This window comes from Salmo salar, chromosome ssa14 (assembly GCF_905237065.1).
Source record: "Salmo salar chromosome ssa14, Ssal_v3.1, whole genome shotgun sequence".
NCBI lineage: Eukaryota > Metazoa > Chordata > Actinopteri > Salmoniformes > Salmonidae > Salmo > Salmo salar.
Genome location: NC_059455.1, coordinates 39,792,783 through 39,811,536, shown reverse-complemented (window position 1 = coordinate 39,811,536; position 18,754 = coordinate 39,792,783). Strand labels below are relative to the sequence as shown.

Sequence of the window (18,754 nt, the reverse complement as noted above, 5' to 3'; positions counted from 1 at the left end):
GGACTGGCTAGATTACATTTGGCCTAGGCTTTAGAAAACATGGCTGGGGTCAATTTGAATTGAAGTCAACCAATTCAGGAAGTAAACAGAAATTCCAATTCAATAATGACATTTTTTTAAAATCTATTTTGAATGATTTCTCATAAAATGACAAGCTATTTATTTACATCAAATCACATCCTGAATTGAGTGTCTTCAATTTGAATTGACCCCAACCCTGGTGGAAAATATAGAATAGAACAAGCATGAAGCTAATCAGTAAATGTGGAGATTTGTGTGTTTTCCTCTTGCTCGGTGTTCAAACACAAATGTTTGGCTACCGACACACATTACATCAAAAGATGTGACAAAGTTTTTTTTAAATACGTTTTTATTTATTTTTTGGAACCCAAAAGCCCTCATTGTGATAACACTGTGGCAACACAACACACACACACACACACACAGTGACCATCTTCAGAGACAGAGCTCATAGACGAGCTCTGTGTCGGCATCCTAGTTAGCTTCATCAGCGCACACTTTATCACACATAGAGCCTAACAATCCAAGCTGCTCTTCGATTTCAATCACATAGCATTAAATCTAAGTTTCAGGACCAACTATTAGACACAGCTAAATACTTCTGTTTGATTCTGTTGTACACAGTGCATTAAAAAGGCATTGTTCACGCTCTCTGGCCATGTTCAGTTGTACTCTGATCCAATCTGACATAATCCTATACATCTATGGTTGGTTGGTTATTTCTACTTTGGTATAAAATATTTTCCCTAATCTTTCTCTGAATCTTCTCATCAAATCCTTATTTTTCCAAAAGAACCACACAGCATGGGGTTTTATATTAGAATGTTTTATATTAGAATCCCCTCTAGGGACTTTCAGTTGTGTGGAGCGCAAACAAGACTTTGTTGGCAGATCTACTGTGATATATACCTGGTATAGACACCAAGTGCTATTAACTCCAAGGGCTCTATTCAATCCACATCGCAGAAGTTCAGCTTTACAGCGTGTTTTACATTTTAAAAAAGCAATGTTCCCTGCTTTAGCGCAGGCTGCATTCCCGGTAAACGCTGCATATGTTGGCTCATTTGGAAATTACTTTTACATTTCTGTTGCAGAATCTGTAACGCTTCAGCTTTCCAGATCCAATAGAGTTCCAAGTAAGTGTTGGGAGCAAATGCAGTGGCCAAGCTACTTTTAAAGGCAAGCATCCGAAGGTTAATTATAGATGGGTGTGTAAGTAATAATACTAGTTTCCCTTATAGCCTAAGAAAAGGCATATCTTTGTGATTTCATAACAGATATGTGGCTATCTTATTACAATCTTGCATAATCTAAAAAAATAAATGAATAAACCATACAAACCAGGAAAATAAACACTCAAGGAAGCAAAACTATTGTTAATATGTGTAACATCAAAATAAAGTAGATATAGTGTAGAGCTATTGCACAGCTACCCAGATATTCAACGTTTGCATACAGAGCAAATGTCTGACATGATTATCCACACACCAAAATGTCAGTCAACAGAATACAGTGAAAAAGCAAGTCATTTACAGCGTCAAAATTGCCAAATGTACAGCAAGAACACACAACACAATCAAAAGCAGCATAGGAAGAAACACCTTTGGGTGTGACATCACCAATAGTGAAATCTAGAACATTGGTCCCACCAGTAGCCTGCCAAAGTTTGTTACACCTAAAAGGACACAGAACATTTAGTCAACAACACCATGGGAATGCAATGACGGTCTAAACCGAGACAAAAACCCTAAGTCCAATGGAAATGTAACAATCCCAATAGTATTCTCTGTTTTAGTGGTACATCTCTCACATGAGCACAATTTAGGTTTTTGGAATTCACAAAGCAATAGTGTGAAAGATTCACTTTTAGAAATGTTTGGTCCATTTATGACAAGATGTGCTCATTATAAAGCACATTTATAATCTAACGGTTACCGTCTCACTGGTTCAAAAGGCTCTCAAAGAGCAGCCAATTAAATGATATCTCCATCATGATGTCATAAATGATCTCATATACTGGGCTGATGATGACTTCCTATAGTCACACCACTCCTACAGTATGTCATTCGCATGGGTAAGGCAAACAAAGACGTGAAGAGTTCAAAGTTCAAACTTTGGCAAGTATTGGTGATCCCATGTTCCACAAACAAATGTTTAGATTTTTCCTTTTAAAACCTCTTTCATGCATCAACACTGCATAAAAACTTCACTTTGTTTCAGTCAGTAGTATTCCTAAGTTAGTAGAAGATAGTTATTAGTATAATATTGCACCAATGGTCTTTTTCACTAATCAAGAGTGGTTAAATACTTTAGTTCCAGTGTCAGGCAAAAAACCAAAAAGCTGGTGCGCCATGATCATTCAATAAACAACGTAATTATTGCACATGCTCGTCTGAGGACTCCTAAAGAGGAGCTTGAATACGCGTGTTCGGCCTCGGTCCATTTCAGCCCCTAGCCCCTTCTTTTAGCTTTTACCCCGTCAGCGTTAGATCAGCCAGGACTGGATAAATAAAAGCAACACAGCGGAAGCTCAACTTAACTTATCGGAGGACTAGGTGAAGCCATCAACATATTGCTTTCACCTATCCAGTCTATTCAGATCTGTGAATACCAATGGAGTAGGAGCGAGGCAAAGTGGCTAGTGATTGAAATGGAACTGGGCCTTTGTTCTGCTATCCAGAACCCTTGGCTAATGGCAGACAGACCATCCACAGGCTTCATCCTCCACAGATAAATATAGCAAACAATTACCTAGAAGTGTTACACCTATACATTCCTCCACTGTGATTCCAGCAGATCTAGCTAGATTGTGGATGTTATTCAACTTTTTTGCATTGTACTTGCAAAGAAAGTCCTCATTGATGAAATGCCACGAGGAGCAAGTTTGCATTTCTGTGGCAGTGAAAGTTAAATATTTGTTTTGAAAGAAATTGATTGTTCATGTATGTCTGTGAACATATGTGTTTGACGAGGATACTGTCACAGAAATAGAATGAATAGAATGGGCATCCCCATTGCCAGGGTTAGAGGTTCCAAGCCTATTATATTTATATGTGTACCGTACTGTATGTGTTTATACATTTGTATACTATACATTTCCTTTCTCAAGCCATGAGTTCACATGCATTGACACTTATCCCGTCCAAAAGCTGCCAGGCAGAAGAGCACAATCTACTATGCTCCAGGTAGAAGCTTCCCTTAGCTACAGATCTAGGATCAGCCTACCTTCACCAAATCCCATAACCTTTACCATTAGGGAAAAGGCAAATCTGACCTTAGCTCAATGTCTAGGGGCAGCTTCATCCTACTCCTTCTACAGCAGTCAAGGGCGCACATTACTGTAACCATCAGAGGCACGTTTCAAACCACCTTCTACACGCTCACAACAAGGTAATCATCAGACTGGACCAACCGTTTCTGGAGCTCAAAGACTCCAACAGAAGAACAAGGGTGGAGGTGGGGGAAAGAGAACAGTCAAACGGAGGGTGGAGGTGGGGGAAAGAGAACAGTCAAACGGAGGGTGGAGGTGGGGGAAAGAGAACAGTCAAACGGAGGGTGGAGGTGGGGGAAAGAGAACAGTCAAACGGAGGGTGGAGGTGGGGGAAAGAGAACAGTCAAACGGAGGGTGGAGGTGGGGGAAAGAGAACAGTCAAACGGAGGGTGGAGGTGGGGGAAAGAGAACAGTCAAAAGGAGGGTGGAGGAATGACACTAAAGGAGGAAGAGTTCAGGTAAGGCCCAAGGTGTACGAGGCAGGAGCATTGGGCACAAATTGCCAGCAGGAGAGAAGTGGAGGAGAGATAGAAGAGAAAGAGTATGGAGTGATCTGAGGAGGGACGTTGGATACTAGAGATGAGGAGAGATAGGAGAGAAAGAAGCATGGAGTGATCTGAGGAGGGATGTTGGATACTAGAGATGAGGAGAGATAGGAGAGAAAGAAGCATGGAGTGATCTGAGGAGGGACGTTGGATGCTAAAGATGAGGCAAAGAGGAGGAGGAGGGGTCGTGTCTGTTCTGGCAGTGAGGTCAGAGTTCAGAGGTTGTGGTGTTAGGCTGGCTGGTTCCTTTAACAGGTCATCACCTAAAACAGGCACTGGCTGCTGCGCTTCCTGGTTCCTGGACGCTGATTTGACGTTGCCGGGGCGTCGCCAGGCTTCAAGAAACTCCAATCAGTAGGCCGTTCATTGCCAGGACTTCGGTCTTCAGCTAAAGGGAGAAGAGGGGAATAAAGACTAGATTATTCACTGCTACACTCCTGTTACATACACAGATGGAGAGAAGATGCCGCAGCCAAAAAGTTGATGATTTTTTTTTAAACTTCACACGCAATGAAGAGTAGAGTATGCAAAGTTGAGGTTTATCTGCAATGATTCTGAACATTTGTTGAGCTTAATGGAATATTCATGTTTCAAATTTGTTTTGCCTCGTTAGTATGAAACCACAACAATAGCTATTATGCTTGCAGATGAAGAGAAGCTGAAAATTGCTATCTAAAATGTGTTATGTAAAAGCCTCCCCTCAGTAAGTAGCTGACCTGTAAGTTTAAATTCCAGTAAGAGTCTTAAAAGCTTCAGCCTGCCCTGGCTTTCAGCCAATCGCGTGCACGCCCCACCCCCCCTTCAGGTTTTCCATGATTTATACTAATTGGTTTCTATGACTTCTATGGTTTCTATGGTTTCTATGACTATCATACTATGACTGTCATACACTTATGATAGTCCTTGATGATTATTATTCTGTTGTTTGATTGGATGGTAAAGCAGTGATGTCACACAGCATGACAGCCACAGCGTGCCAAACCCTTTACCAGCATAAGGAGAGGAAGAGGAGGAGCTTAGGGAAGAAATCCTCCGCTCGTTCTTCTGGAGGTACTCAGGGGAAAAAAGGAGGAGGACGAGAAGGAGGAAGGAGGGAAGAGACACGGAGGATGAAGGAACAGGTGGAACGGACAGGGTGGGTGCAAAACAGTGACAGTAGAGAGAGACTACAGTACTGACACTGGGACAATGAACACAACACATTAACACCATTTGATGTGTATACAAGATATGTCAAGGAAAAGGATCATCTCTTACCTCCAAGTTAGTCCTTGCTTTTTTCAGCACATCGCGAGTCCTTGATACTGCAATATAAAAGGCCAAAAAAAATCTAACTAGGACCCTTTGCTGTAACACCAATGTAATGCACGCACACACACACACACACACACACACACACACACACACACACACACACACACACACACACACACACACACACACACACACACACACACACACACACACACACACACACACACACACACACACACACACACACTCACGTTGGTTGACGATGAAGTGCTCCATGCTGTCCTTGGTGCGGCTGGTGCTCCTCAGTCTCTGGACGGTTCCCTGGAGAACCTCCTCCTGCTGCGAGATACGCCCTCTCAGAGACAGAATTTCCTCCTGCATACATTGCTCCTGCAGGGGTCACAGCAATCAATCAATAGACTGATCAATCAACTCAATAATTCAATATATCAATAAACCAAACAACAGTTCATATGTCTGACTAGCTTAGAACCTGCATCATCAACAGAGAGCCTCAAAGCCACCACACGATTGACACGTGATGTCACAAACCATCAATTACAACAAATCAACAAAATAACACATAGGTAGTAAATCATGTATTCGGTACCTTCTTAAGGTTGTGGGTGGAGTGGTCGGTGCTGGGCAGGGCAGCCCTCCAGAACATCTTCAGCAGGGACACAGCCTCCTCCAGGATCTGTCTTAGGGTCTTGGTGTTAGACAACAGAGTCCTCACACAGCCATAGTCCAGGAGGACCTAGACAGAGACAGACTCATCATATTCCCTGAAAGTAGCTGTAGCGGCAGACTGTTCACATCGAGAAGGTGGCCAGCGCATACACAAGATTTGGCTATGAGTTTCAGGATTAGGTCATCACTTACTCAGATGTTAGCACAAATAGATAATAGAACTAGTTTCCCTGTGCTCCACACCCCCCACCCCATCACTACCCCCTTACCTGGTCCTGGCTGTCTACCAGCATTGAATGGCTGAGGCAGGCCTGAAGGGCTGTTTCCATTCTCTGGACCAGACTCCTCCCCTCCAGGACCTGCTGCTGCAGGGCACTGTAATCGTCCACGTGCCCGATGGCGTGGCGTCCGTTCTGGTTAGAGAACGAGCCGTCCGGGGCGTCCCCCTGCAGCTCTGAGTGGGGGTCCAGATCTAACGGATGTCATCATTTTATGAAGAGATAATTGGGGATGTTATTAGTTCGTTATTTTTATTTTATAAGAGTGACTAACTTCCGTAATAACATCCTTCCTGGACTATTTGTGTAGACTTGTGTAAACTCCTTCAGATGTGTGAATCAGATATGTATAACTCTATTTTGTCCATTTGTCAGACATCATACAAAGATGGAACAGCATGCAGTGCAGTTAGAGCTAGAGTCACACCGTTGGCAGTGAGCGAGGTCTCCACCAGATCTGTGTAGGGGACGTGGTATGGAGATCCACAGTTAAACAACCCAATGTCTCTGACCGGGGGAGACGGCGCTGGGTCTGCAGAACACACACACAGACAGACAGGGATGCTTGGTCACCACACACACACACACACACAACCCTGAGCATTCAACTACATTTAATGAATGATAATGCTTCAAATCAAACATTTCACTCATTAGTCTGTTGTTAATGGTTCATTAAACACGTCAATCAGTTAGTTCCATGGGATTTACATGAGACAAACTTTCTGAACTCTTTTGTCCCATTCATTGTGTTGAAGAGTGGGCCAATATCAAGCGTAGGCTGGCATTGAGTGTTGGTGCCTATCAAGCTGATATCAAAATGTATTACCATACTGTAACCTCAAACCACATCATCACACAACACCCCTCTTACCATGTAGTAGCTGCCGTCTGTAGAGGCTGTCCCTCTGGGGGCTGTCTGTAAGGGCACTGAGAGACGGGGTACGAGGGGGCTCCATCCCCCCAATGCTCCCCAGCCCTCCGTGGACGCCCCCACCCAGCTTCTGCTCCAGATGTTTGTGGAGTTCCAGCTGTTTCAGGGCACTGTTCTCCTGTACACTGCTCTGGAGCTGGGCTCTGAGGCTCCTCACCTCCCCTAGCAGCTCCCCCAGCTCCCCGGGCAGGGGCAGGGCAGGGACCCGACCGTACTGGCCCTCACACAGAAACTCTGTCAATCCCAATAATAGTGTTAGTCAACATAACAGAGTGAATGTCATTGGCCCACGGCAAGTATCAATATAACAGAGTGAATGTCATTGGCCACAGCAAGTATCAATATAAATGACCTAAACGACTTCTGAGCGTCATTTTGAATTATATATGTGAAAATCCCAGTTATATGCATGTATCTCAAGTTAGGATATATATACATTTTAACTGGTGAACTCCTGAATTACAGTGCTCTCTATGCAACCAATAGCCTGTAGATAAAGTGGGAAGGCGGACCTGGGTTGCCCTTGGCGTTAGACCACACTCTGTGGTAGACCTGCAGCTCACTCTGCAGAGAGTGGAGCAGCTCCCTGCTCTCACACAACTGCTGCTGCAGCAGGGACACCTCATGCTGCAGCCTGGAGAGTAGAGAGAGGTTCACGGGTTAATACACACACACCATCAGCCACATACATATAACGTCAGCCTCACCCACACACACACCGTCAGCCACGCACGCACATACTGTCAGCCACACACACACACTGTCAGCCACGCACGCACATACTGTCAGCCACAAACACAAACACACTGTCAGCCACGCACGCACATACTGTCAGCCACACACACACACCGTCAGCCACACACACACACATACTGTCAGCCACACACACACACATACTGTCAGCCACACACACATACCGTCAGCCACCCACACACATACCGTCAGCCACCCACACACATACCGTCAGCCACACACACACATTCCATCAGCCACACACACACATACCGTCAGCCACACACACACATACCGTCAGCCACACGCATGTTCATACCGTCAACCGCACACACGCGCACACACACACACACACACGCGTGCGCGCACACACACACACACACACACACACACACACACACACACACACACACACACACACACACACACACACACACACACACACACACACACACACACACACACACACACACACACACACACACCTATTGTTCTTGTCATGGCTGTTCTGCCTCTCCTGTCTGAGTGTGTGTATCTGCTGTCCCTGCTCCTGGCTGTGTGTCTGCAGCCGGCGTAGCTCCTCCTTCCACTGTTCCGCCTCCAGCTCCGCCTGCTTCAGACGGGCACGCCCCGTCACCGCCCCCTCACGCAGCTGCTCCGCCTCCTTACACATGTCTGAGGGGGAAGCACACATGACGGGAAGGCAGAGCAAGACAGTTAATCAGATCCTTTTTAACAACATCAAATGTTTTAGAATTGTCCATGTCTTACAGAGGGCTTGCAGTTGACTTAGACCGCCTAACGGCAGCCATATTGGAAGACCACCGCTTTAATTCTTCTGACAACAACAGCCGAGTGGCTACCCCAAACTGCATGATAACAGTGTTATCAGTTGATTCATCACCCCATTCATTTTCTGTGCAGTATTTGGCTGCTCTAACAAGGTTAGGAAAGACAACGGGAAAGCAATACAGATCCCCGCAATCATGAAACACCATTGGTGACACCAGTGAGATAAGACTAAAGAACTGTCAGAAAAGAGAAGAAACCTTTTTGCCCGACAAGACCAGAACCTAGACAGCTGTCAATACACGGTTAGCATGTCACATGAGTTTCAAGTTTTGGTGAAGCAATTCTTTCACCATAAAAATACACCTTTATAACAAGATGAGGGGTGGGGTTGTGTGTCTATTTGTCAATAACAGCTGGTGCACGATGTCTAATAAAGAAGTCTCGAGGTATGTACTCATGTACTCCCTGTTCACCCACGACTGCATGGCCAAACACGACTCCAACACCATCATTAAGTTTGCTGACAACACAACAGTGGTAGGCCTGATCACCGAAACGATGAGACAGCCTATAGGGAGGTCAGTGAACTGTCAGTGTGGTGCCAGGACAACAACCTCTCCCTTAATGTGAGCAAGACAAAGGAGCTGATTGTGGACTACAGGAAAAGGCGGGCCGAACAGGCCCCTATTAACATCAACGGGGCTGATGTATTGGAGCACCAAGTCTAGGACCAAAAGGTTCCTTAACAGCTTCTACCCCCAAGCCATAAGACTGCTGAACAATTCATCAAATGGCCACCGGACTATTTACATTGACCCCCCCCCCCGTACAAATCAGCTGGGCTAGACAATCTGGACCCTCTCTATCTAAAACTATCCGCCGCCATTGTTGCAACCCCTATTACCAGCCTGTTCAACCTCTCTTTCGTATCGTCCGAGATCCCTAAAGATTGGAAAGCTGCCGCGGTCATCCTCCTCTTCAAAGGGGGTGACACCCTAGACCCAAACTGTTACAGACTTATTTCCATCCTGCCCTGCCTATCTAAAGTCTTCGAAAGCCAAGTTAATAAACAGATCACTGACCATTTCAAATCCCACCGTACTTTCTCCGCTGTGCAATCCGGTTTCCGAGCCGTCACTGGTGCACCTCAGCCACGCTCAAGGTACTAAACGATATCATAACCGCCATCGATAAAAGACAGTACTGTGCAGCCGTCTTCATCGACCTGGCCAAGGCTTTTGACTCTGTCAATCACCGTATTCTTATCGGCAGACTCAATAGCCTTGGTTTTTCTAATGACTGCCTCGCCTGGTTAACCAACTACTTTGCAGACAGAGTTCAATGTGTCAAATCGGAGGGCATGTTGTCCGGACCTCTGGCAGTCTCTTTGGGGGTACCACAGGGTTCAATTCTCAGGCCGACTCTTTTCTCTGTACATATCAATGATGTCGCTCTTGCTTCGGGCGATTCCCTGATCCACCTCTACGCAGACGACACCATTCTGTAAACTTCTGGCCCTTCCTTGGATACTGTGCTAACAAACCTCCAAACGAGCTTCAATGCCATACAACACTCCTTCCGTGGCCTCCAACTGCTCTTAAACGCTAGTAAAACCAAATGCATGCTTTTCAACCATTCGCTGCCCGCACCTGCCCGCCTGGCTAGCATCACCACCCTGGACGGTTCCGACCTAGAATATGTGGACAACTATAAATACCTAGGTGTATGGTTAGACTGTAAACTCTCCTTCCAGACTCATATTAAACATCTCCAATCCAAAATCAAATCTAGAATCGGATTTCTATTTCGCAAAAAAAGCCTCCTTCACTCACACCGCCAAACTTACCCTCGTAAAACTGACTATCCTACCGATCCTCGACTTCGGCGATGTCATCTACAAAATAGCTTCCATTACTCTACTCAGCAAACTGGATGCAGTCTATCACAGTGACATCCGTTTTGCTACCAAATCACCTTATACCACCCACCACTGCGACCTGTATGCTCTAGTCGGCTGGCCCTTGCTACATATTCGTTGCCAGACCCACTGGCTCCAGGTCATCTATAAGTCTATGCTAGGTAAAGCTCCGCCTTATCTCAGTTCACTGGTCACGATAACAACACCCACCCGTACCTCACTGATCATCCCCAAAGCCAACACCTCATTTGGCCGCCTTTCATTCCAGTTCTCTGCTGCCAGTGACTGGAACGAATTGCAAAAATCGCTGAAGTTGGAGACTTTTATTTCCCTCACCAACTTTAAATATCAGCTACCTGAGCTGCTAACCGATCACTGCAGCTGTACATAGTCCATCTGTAAATTGCCCACCCAATCTACCTACCTCATCCCCATACTGTTTTTATTTTATTTACTTTTCTGCTCTTTTGCACACCAGCATTTCTACTTGCACATCATCATATGCTGATTTATCACTCCAGTGTTATTCTGCTAAATTGTAATTATTTGCTCCTATGGCCTATTTATTGCCTACCTCCTCATGCCTTTTGCACACACTGTATATAGACTTTCTTTTTTTTCTACTGTGTCATTGACTTGTTTATTGTGTTATTGGCTTGTTTATTGTTTACTCCATGTGTAACTCTGTGTTGTTGTCTGTATCACACTGCTTTGCTTTATCTTGGCCAGGTCGCAGTTGTAAATGAGAACTTGTTCTCAACTAGCCTACCTGATTAAATAAAGGTGAAATAAAAAAATAAAAAATAAAAAAGTAAGCTAACTATGGTAGCAAACATAACGTTTGCAGCTCATTTGAGTTAGCCTACACACTAAGTTTCTGTCGCAAGCTAGCTAATAATTGATCATTTTCAAAATGTATTTACTTACTTGAATAGGTTCTCCCACGCCCTCGTTTTCTGGGTGCTTAGAGAAAATAAATCATGGGCAATCTTCCCGAAGGTTCCGGTGGTAGCAGAATGCAGCCAGCCATGTGGACGATTGGAGGCATCCAACATACTGACTTTGGTCTTCCAACATGGTGCCAGGTGGGGTTGCTAGGTGATTTGTGACGCAACTGCAAGCCCTCTATAGACAAACTATGAATCATTTGGTTCAATGTTGACAGTAGGGTGAACTGGTGGGGTACAGTACCTGAGCTGGCCTGCAGGTGTGCCTGGAGAGCCAGGTTCTCCTCTTTCAGGACTCTGATCTCATTGGACAGCTGGCAGACAGAGTCCAGGCTCTGGATGTAGATGTTGGTGGGCGCTGCGCCGTCGCGGCCGGTGGTGGAAAGGCGTTCCTCCAGCTGCTGTCTGAGCCTCTCATTGGTCCTGATGGACTCCTCCAGGTGCTGACGCAGACACTGCACCTCCCTCAGGTGCTCCTTGATCACGTCCACACCTCAGGGAACACGGGACAGAACATTGTTCAAGTTTATGTTAGCCCCACTGTGTATTTGCAGGTTAAATATGAAATGACATGCTGTAAAATACTTGAAAAATGATTGATGTTGGTATTGAGTCTAGATAGTGCAAACCATGCTAGTGATGAAAAAAGGTGGCGGGACTTACGAGAGCGCTTTATTGTAATAGAAGGCTCTGGGTCTTACCAGTAAAGCTGTTTCCTGAATAGTATCCTGATGACCCAACCCTGATTGGCTGAACCATGTTTTCCATATCGCACAATGCACCACTCTCCACCAGATCTGCGTCTGCCTTCAGGGCGGGGCCTGCGGGTCGGCCGCCTAGCTGGTGTGGGTAAAAGGCATGGTGGGTAATCTGTCGGTAAGGGGAATGGTCAGGCTGGTGATGGGCGGCTGGTGGGGCGGTCGACCGGGCCTTGGCGTGAGGAACCACAAAGCCTGTAACAGAACAGAGAAGTAATCTATATTAAGGAGCCACACTCAGGGGCTGTAAAAGAGAAAGCATTCTTATTAGAGGGTATTACAGCATATCTGGACCAGAAGCAGGTGCTGTATCATCAAACTATCTGGACCAAAAGCAGGTGCTGTATCATCAAACTATCTGGACCAAAAGCAGGTGCTGTATCATCAAACTATCTGGACCAAAAGCAGGTGCTGTATCATCAAACTATCTGGACCAAAAGCAGGTGCTGTATCAACAAACTATCTGGACCAAAAGCAGGTGCTGTATCATCAAACTATCTGGACCAAAAGCAGGTGCTGTATCATCAAACTATCTGGACCAAAAGCAGGTGCTGTATCATCAAACTATCTGGACCAAAAGCAGGTGCTGTATCATCAAACACAAGTTGAGTAATCATTCCTGGTTAGAGTCTCTAGTCTAGGATCTCTCAACCCCAACATTGTCTCTAGTCTAGGATCTCTCAACCCCAACATTGTCTCTAGTCTAGGATTTCTCAACCCCAACATTGTCTCTAGTCTAGGATCTCTCAACCCCAACATTGACACTAGTCTAGGATCTCTCAACCCCAACATTGTCTCTAGTCTAGGATTTCTCAACCCCAACATTGTCTCTAGTCTAGGATCTCTCAACCCCAACATTGTCTCTAGTCTAGGATCTCTCAACCCCAACATTGTCTCTAGTCTAGGATCTCTCAACCCCAACATTGTCTCTAGTCTAGGATCTCTCAACCCCAACATTGTCTCTAGTCTAGGATCTCTCAACCCCAACATTGTCTCTAGTCTAGGATTTCTCAACCCCAACATTGACACTAGTCTAGGATCTCTCAACCCCAACATTGTCTCTAGTCTAGGATCTCTCAACCCCAACATTGACACTAGTCTAGGATCTCTCAACCCCAACATTCTCTCTAGTCTAGGATCTCTCAACCCCAACATTGTCTCTAGTCTAGGATCTCTCAACCCCAACATTGTCTCTAGTCTAGGATCTCTCAACCCCAACATTGTCTCTAGTCTAGGATCTCTCCACCCCAACATTGACACTAGTCTAGGATCTCTCAACCCCAACATTGACACTAGTCTAGGATCTCTCAACCCCAACATTGACACTAGTCTAGGATCTCTCAACCCCAACATTGACACTAGTCTAGGATCTCTCAACCCCAACATTGACACTAGTCTAGGATCTCTCAACCCCAACATTGTCTCTAGTCTAGGATCTCTCAACCCCAACATTGTCTCTAGTCTAGGATCTCTCAACCCCAACATTGTCTCTAGTCTAGGATCTCTCCACCCCAACATTGACACTAGTCTAGGATCTCTCAACGCCAACATTGACACTAGTCTAGGATCTCTCAACCCCAACATTGACACTAGTCTAGGATCTCTCAACCCCAACATTGACACTAGTCTAGGATCTCTCAACCCCAACATTGACACTAGTCTAGGATCTCTCAACCCCAACATTGTCTCTAGTCTAGGATTTCTCAACCCCAACATTGACACTAGTCTAGGATCTCTCAACCCCAACATTGTCTCTAGTCTAGGATCTCTCAACCCCAACATTGTCTCTAGTCTAGGATCTCTCAACCCCAACATTGTCTCTAGTCTAGGATCTCTCAACCCCAACATTGTCTCTAGTCTAGGATCTCTCAACCCCAACATTGACACTAGTCTAGGATCTCGCAACCCCAACATTGTCTCTAGTCTAGGATCTCTCAACCCCAACATTGACACTAGTCTAGGATCTCGCAACCCCAACATTGTCTCTAGTCTAGGATCTCTCAACCCCAACATTGACACTAGTCTAGGATCTCTCAACCCCAACATTGTCTCTAGTCTAGGATCTCTCAACCCCAACACTGTCTCTAGTCTAGGATCTCTCAACCCCAACATTGTCTCTAGTCTAGGATCTCTCAACCCCAACATTGACACTAGTCTAGGATCTCTCAACCCCAACATTGTCTCTAGTCTAGGATCTCTCAACCCCAACACTGTCTCTAGTCTAGGATCTCTCAACCCCAACATTGTCTCTAGTCTAGGATCTCTCAACCCCAACATTGACACTAGTCTAGGATCTCGCAACCCCAACATTGTCTCTAGTCTAGGATCTCTCAACCCCAACATTGACACTAGTCTAGGATCTCGCAACCCCAACATTGTCTCTAGTCTAGGATCTCTCAACCCCAACATTGATACTAGTCTAGGATCTCTCAACCCCAACATTGTCTCTAGTCTAGGATCTCTCAACCCCAACACTGTCTCTAGTCTAGGATCTCTCAACCCCAACATTGTCTCTAGTCTAGGATCTCTCAACCCCAACATTGACACTAGTCTAGGATCTCTCAACCCCAACATTGTCTCTAGTCTAGGATCTCTCAACCTCAACATTGTCTCTAGTCTAGGATCTCTCAACCCCAACATTGTCTCTAGTCTAGGATCTCTCAACCCCAACATTGACACTAGTCTAGGATCTCTCAACCCCAACATTGTCTCTAGTCTAGGATCTCTCAACCTCAACATTGTCTCTAGTCTAGGATCTCTCAACCCCAACATTGATACTAGTCTAGGATCTCTCAACCTCAACATTGATACTAGTCTAGGATCTCTCAACCCCAACATTGACACTAGTCTAGGATCTCTCAACCCCGATTGTCTCTAGTCTAGGATCTCTCAACCCCAACATTGTCTCTAGTCTAGGATCTCTCAACCTCAACATTGATACTAGTCTAGGATCTCTCAACCCCAACATTGATACTAGTCTAGGATCTCTCAACCCCAACATTGACACTAGTCTAGGATCTCTCAACCCCAACATTCTCTCTAGTCTAGGATCTCTCAACCCCAACATTGTTTCTAGTCTAGGATCTCTCAACCCTAACATTGTCTCTAGTCTAGGATCTCTCAACCCCAACATTGATACTAGTCTAGGATCTCTCCACCCCAACATTGTCTCTAGTCTAGGATCTCTCAACCCCAACATTGTCACATCCACACCAAGTCATTACAATATATACTGTCCCATCCTAATCCACTGCAGGCATGCTATATTAGCCCTAACTTCACCCACTCCTCTATCTAGCCAATGTTGTCCCTGTCAGTGTCAAACCAATACATGCTACAGATCACAGATTCTACTCCATTCTGTTACTCCTCCAATCCACCAAGGTTGTCCCTCATAAAATAAGAACACCACACCATTGCATGCTGACCCTAACTCTGCTCACTCTCATTCATAGTCATCTGTCTGTGCAGGGTATCTAGCTGCTGTTGCACGGCTTCCATAGGGAAGGTCCTGGTTGCGGGGTCAAAGGTCATACGTTGACCCCAGAGGTCATGTCTTGGGTAAAGCCTGGGGAGGGACTGGGAGGTGGGTAGGGAGCAGGACACAGGACCAGTCTGACTGGCTGACTCCACGGGAGTGGAGTATAGCATGTTGGGACAGCTGCTGGAGGACTTAAGAGAGGATGGAGGGAGGGAGGGGTGGACGTCTGAAAAAAGAGTGGAGAAAAGGGTGAGAGGAGGTTGGAAAAAGGATGGAGGGAGAGACAGGTGAGACAGGTGTAAGGTATGTGTTTATGAATAGCACATGTTTAAACGGCTAACGTAAACTCACCCCCATTCCGTACAAATGTGCGCAACCGCGACATTCAAACGAGGCTGCAAAGAAAACTAATGGGACTAGCGACTGTGTTGACTTCAAAATCTGGGGTGTGAACTACATTTCTATTCAAGCGTTGATCGACATGGTAATGGCTCTATAGTATTGGAGAAAAGTAGAAAAAACTGACCCTCCGTTACATCGTGACGTGTCATGCCGTAACGTACAGCACGCATAAAGCAACTATTTCTGTCTTACAATCTCTCTCCACCAGGTGTAGCACTTCTCTCATCGTTTAAAAACAAGAAATGGACAGTGACGGGTTAAGGGGGATACCTAGTAATTTTTTGCATCATCACTGCAAGCGATCATGACTCTCAAAAGCCACTGTTAACTTCTGAAGATCACTTTAGCACCCCCCAAAAAAAACCTGATTCAAATTCAACACAAACCTTCAAATAGGTATGTAATGACACATTATATAAACTCTTTATAGTGTTTTATTTTCATTTTAGAGGCGATAAGGTGATAAGTTGGACAGATCGAGTGAAAAAAAGCAGTTTCCCCACACGACAACTCTCCTTCTCACTATCACGCATTAGTTTCACTTCCCCACCCGCCATTTTTAAAAAGACCCGACGGAGCTCATTGCCTTCTTGAATCATGCAGAAACGGGCAGCGTGGAGGTCTCGTCATGGATTTTGTTGGAAAGGGGAGAAATTGTGCTTTACAATGGTATTGACATTACAGTTGATCTGGAAGTATTATGTTTTTTGGGCGCTAAAATAAGGTCAATTGTATGGACCAAGGCGATGTACAAAAGTGAGTGTGTTTACGTTACTATACCTGTGCTTCCTGGGTCATGTCCCGCCCCCTGTCCCTTCAGTTCTTGAGCGTATTCACTGCCAGCATCCACATCTGAGCACAGCTCCAGGTCCTCATTGGTCCTGCACTCGTCCGACACAAAGGAGGTTCTGTCTGATTGGTCGGTGGTCTCTGAGAGGGCATGGCTGCTGGAGGGGGTGTCAGGACGCTGCTGGAGTTTGGTGTGGAGCGACTCGATTATCTTATCCTTCTGCTGGAGCTCCTTACTCAGCCTAGAGAGAGAAAGAGAGATTGTTTATCTCATCCTCTGCTACAGATCTTTACTAATTTTCTACAAGACGTACACTACCGTTCAAAAGTTTGGGTTCACTTAGAAATGTTCTTGTTTTTAAAAGCACATTTTTTGTCCATTAAAATAACATCAAATTTATCAGAAATACAGCGTAGTTATTGTTAATGTTGTAAATGACTATTGTAGTTGGAAACGGCTGATGTTTTATGGAATATCTACATAGGCGTAAAGAGGCCCATTATCAGCAACCATCACTCCTGTGTTCCAATGGCACGTTGTGTTAACTAATCCAAGTTTATCATTTTAAAAGGCTAATTGATCATTAGAAAACCCTTTTGCAATTATGTTAGCACAGCTGAAAACTGTTGTCCTTATTAAAGAAGCAGTAAAACTCTCCTTCTTTAGACTAGTTGAGTATCTGGAGCATCAGCATTTGTGGATTCGATTACAGGCTCAAAATGGCCAGAAACAAAGTACTTTCTTCTGAAACTCGTCAGTCTATTCTTGTTCTCAGAAATGAAGGCTATTCCATGCGAGAATTTGCCAAGAAACTGAAGATCTCATACAGCGCTGTGTACTACTCCCTTCACAGAACAGCGCAAATTGGCTCTAACCAGAATAGAAAGAGGAGTGGGAGGCCCCGGTGTCTGTGTTCTTTTGCCTATCTTAATCTTTTCTTTTTATTGGCCAGTCTGATATATGGCTTTTTCTTTCCAACTCTGCCTAGAAGGCCAGCATCCCGGAGTTGCCTCTTCCCTGTTGATGTTGAGACTGGTGTTTTGCGGGTACTATTTAATGAAGCTGCAAGTTGAAGACTTGTGAGGCATCTGTTTCTCAAACTAGACACTCTAATGGACTTGCGCTCTTGCTCAGTTGTGCACCGGGGCCTCCCACTCCTCTTTCTATTTTGGTTAGGGCCAGTTTGCGCTGTTCTGTGAAGGGAGTAGTACACAGGGATTGTACGAGATCTTCAGTTTCTTGGCAATTTCTTGCATGAAATAGCCTTCATTTCTCAGAACAAGAATAGACTGACGAGTTTCAGAAGAAAGTCTTTGTTTCTAGCCATTTAGAGCCTGTAATCGAACCCACAAATGCTGATGCTCCAGATACTCAATTAGTCTAAAGAAGGCCAGTTGTATTGCTTCTTTAATCAGGATTAACTTGGATTAGCTAACACAACGTGCCATTGGAACACAGGAGTGATGGTTGCTGATAATGGGCAGCAGATAGCCTAATGGTTAGAGCGTTGGACTAGTAACCGTGAGGTTGCAAGATTGAATCCATGAGCTGACAAGGTCAAAATCTGTCGTTCTGCCCCTGAACAAGGCAGAACGAGGCCGTCATTGAAAATAAGAATTTGTTCTTAACTGACTTGCCTAGTTAAATAAAGGTAAAATAAAATAAAAATATATATAAATGGGCCTCTGTGCGCATATGTAGATATTCCATAAAAAAGCAGCCGTTTCCAGCTACAATAGTCATTTACAACATTAACAATGTCTATACTGTATTTCTGATCAATTTGATGTTATTTTAATGGACAAAAAAATTGCTTTTCTTTCAAAAACAAGGACATTTCTAAGTGACCCCAAACTTTTGAACGGTAGTGTACACTTACAGACAGACACAATCACACACACAGACATAGGCCACCAGAAAGGCTGCAAACAAGTGAAAGTC

General features: G+C 44.9%; 1 protein-coding gene across 7 annotated transcripts in view; it reads right to left on the bottom strand.

Moving 5' to 3' along the window:
- Nucleotides 1–352: 352 nt before the first annotated feature.
- The window catches only part of LOC106569692 (myomegalin), a 107,564-nt gene continuing 89,162 nt past the window's right edge, over nt 353–18,754 (bottom strand). For 4 of the 7 annotated variants that reach the window (XM_045694367.1, XM_045694366.1, XM_045694361.1 and 1 more), the window contains 14 exons: nt 16,804–17,054; nt 15,584–15,847; nt 12,084–12,335; nt 11,627–11,875; nt 8,211–8,400; nt 7,506–7,627; nt 6,934–7,227; nt 6,487–6,591; nt 6,051–6,253; nt 5,702–5,848; nt 5,343–5,481; nt 5,095–5,141; nt 4,827–4,881; nt 353–4,225 (listed from right to left, as the gene is read on the bottom strand). In XM_045694367.1, the coding sequence (XP_045550323.1) occupies nt 4,101–4,225; nt 4,827–4,881; nt 5,095–5,141; nt 5,343–5,481; nt 5,702–5,848; nt 6,051–6,253; nt 6,487–6,591; nt 6,934–7,227; nt 7,506–7,627; nt 8,211–8,400; nt 11,627–11,875; nt 12,084–12,335; nt 15,584–15,847; nt 16,804–17,054 (2,443 nt within the window). In that variant the 3' untranslated portion in view covers nt 353–4,100. The remainder of the gene's footprint in view (nt 4,226–4,826; nt 4,882–5,094; nt 5,142–5,342; nt 5,482–5,701; nt 5,849–6,050; nt 6,254–6,486; nt 6,592–6,933; nt 7,228–7,505; nt 7,628–8,210; nt 8,401–11,626; nt 11,876–12,083; nt 12,336–15,583; nt 15,848–16,803; nt 17,055–18,754) is intronic. The other 3 variants (XM_045694364.1, XM_045694365.1, XM_045694363.1) reach the window with 3 other exon arrangements.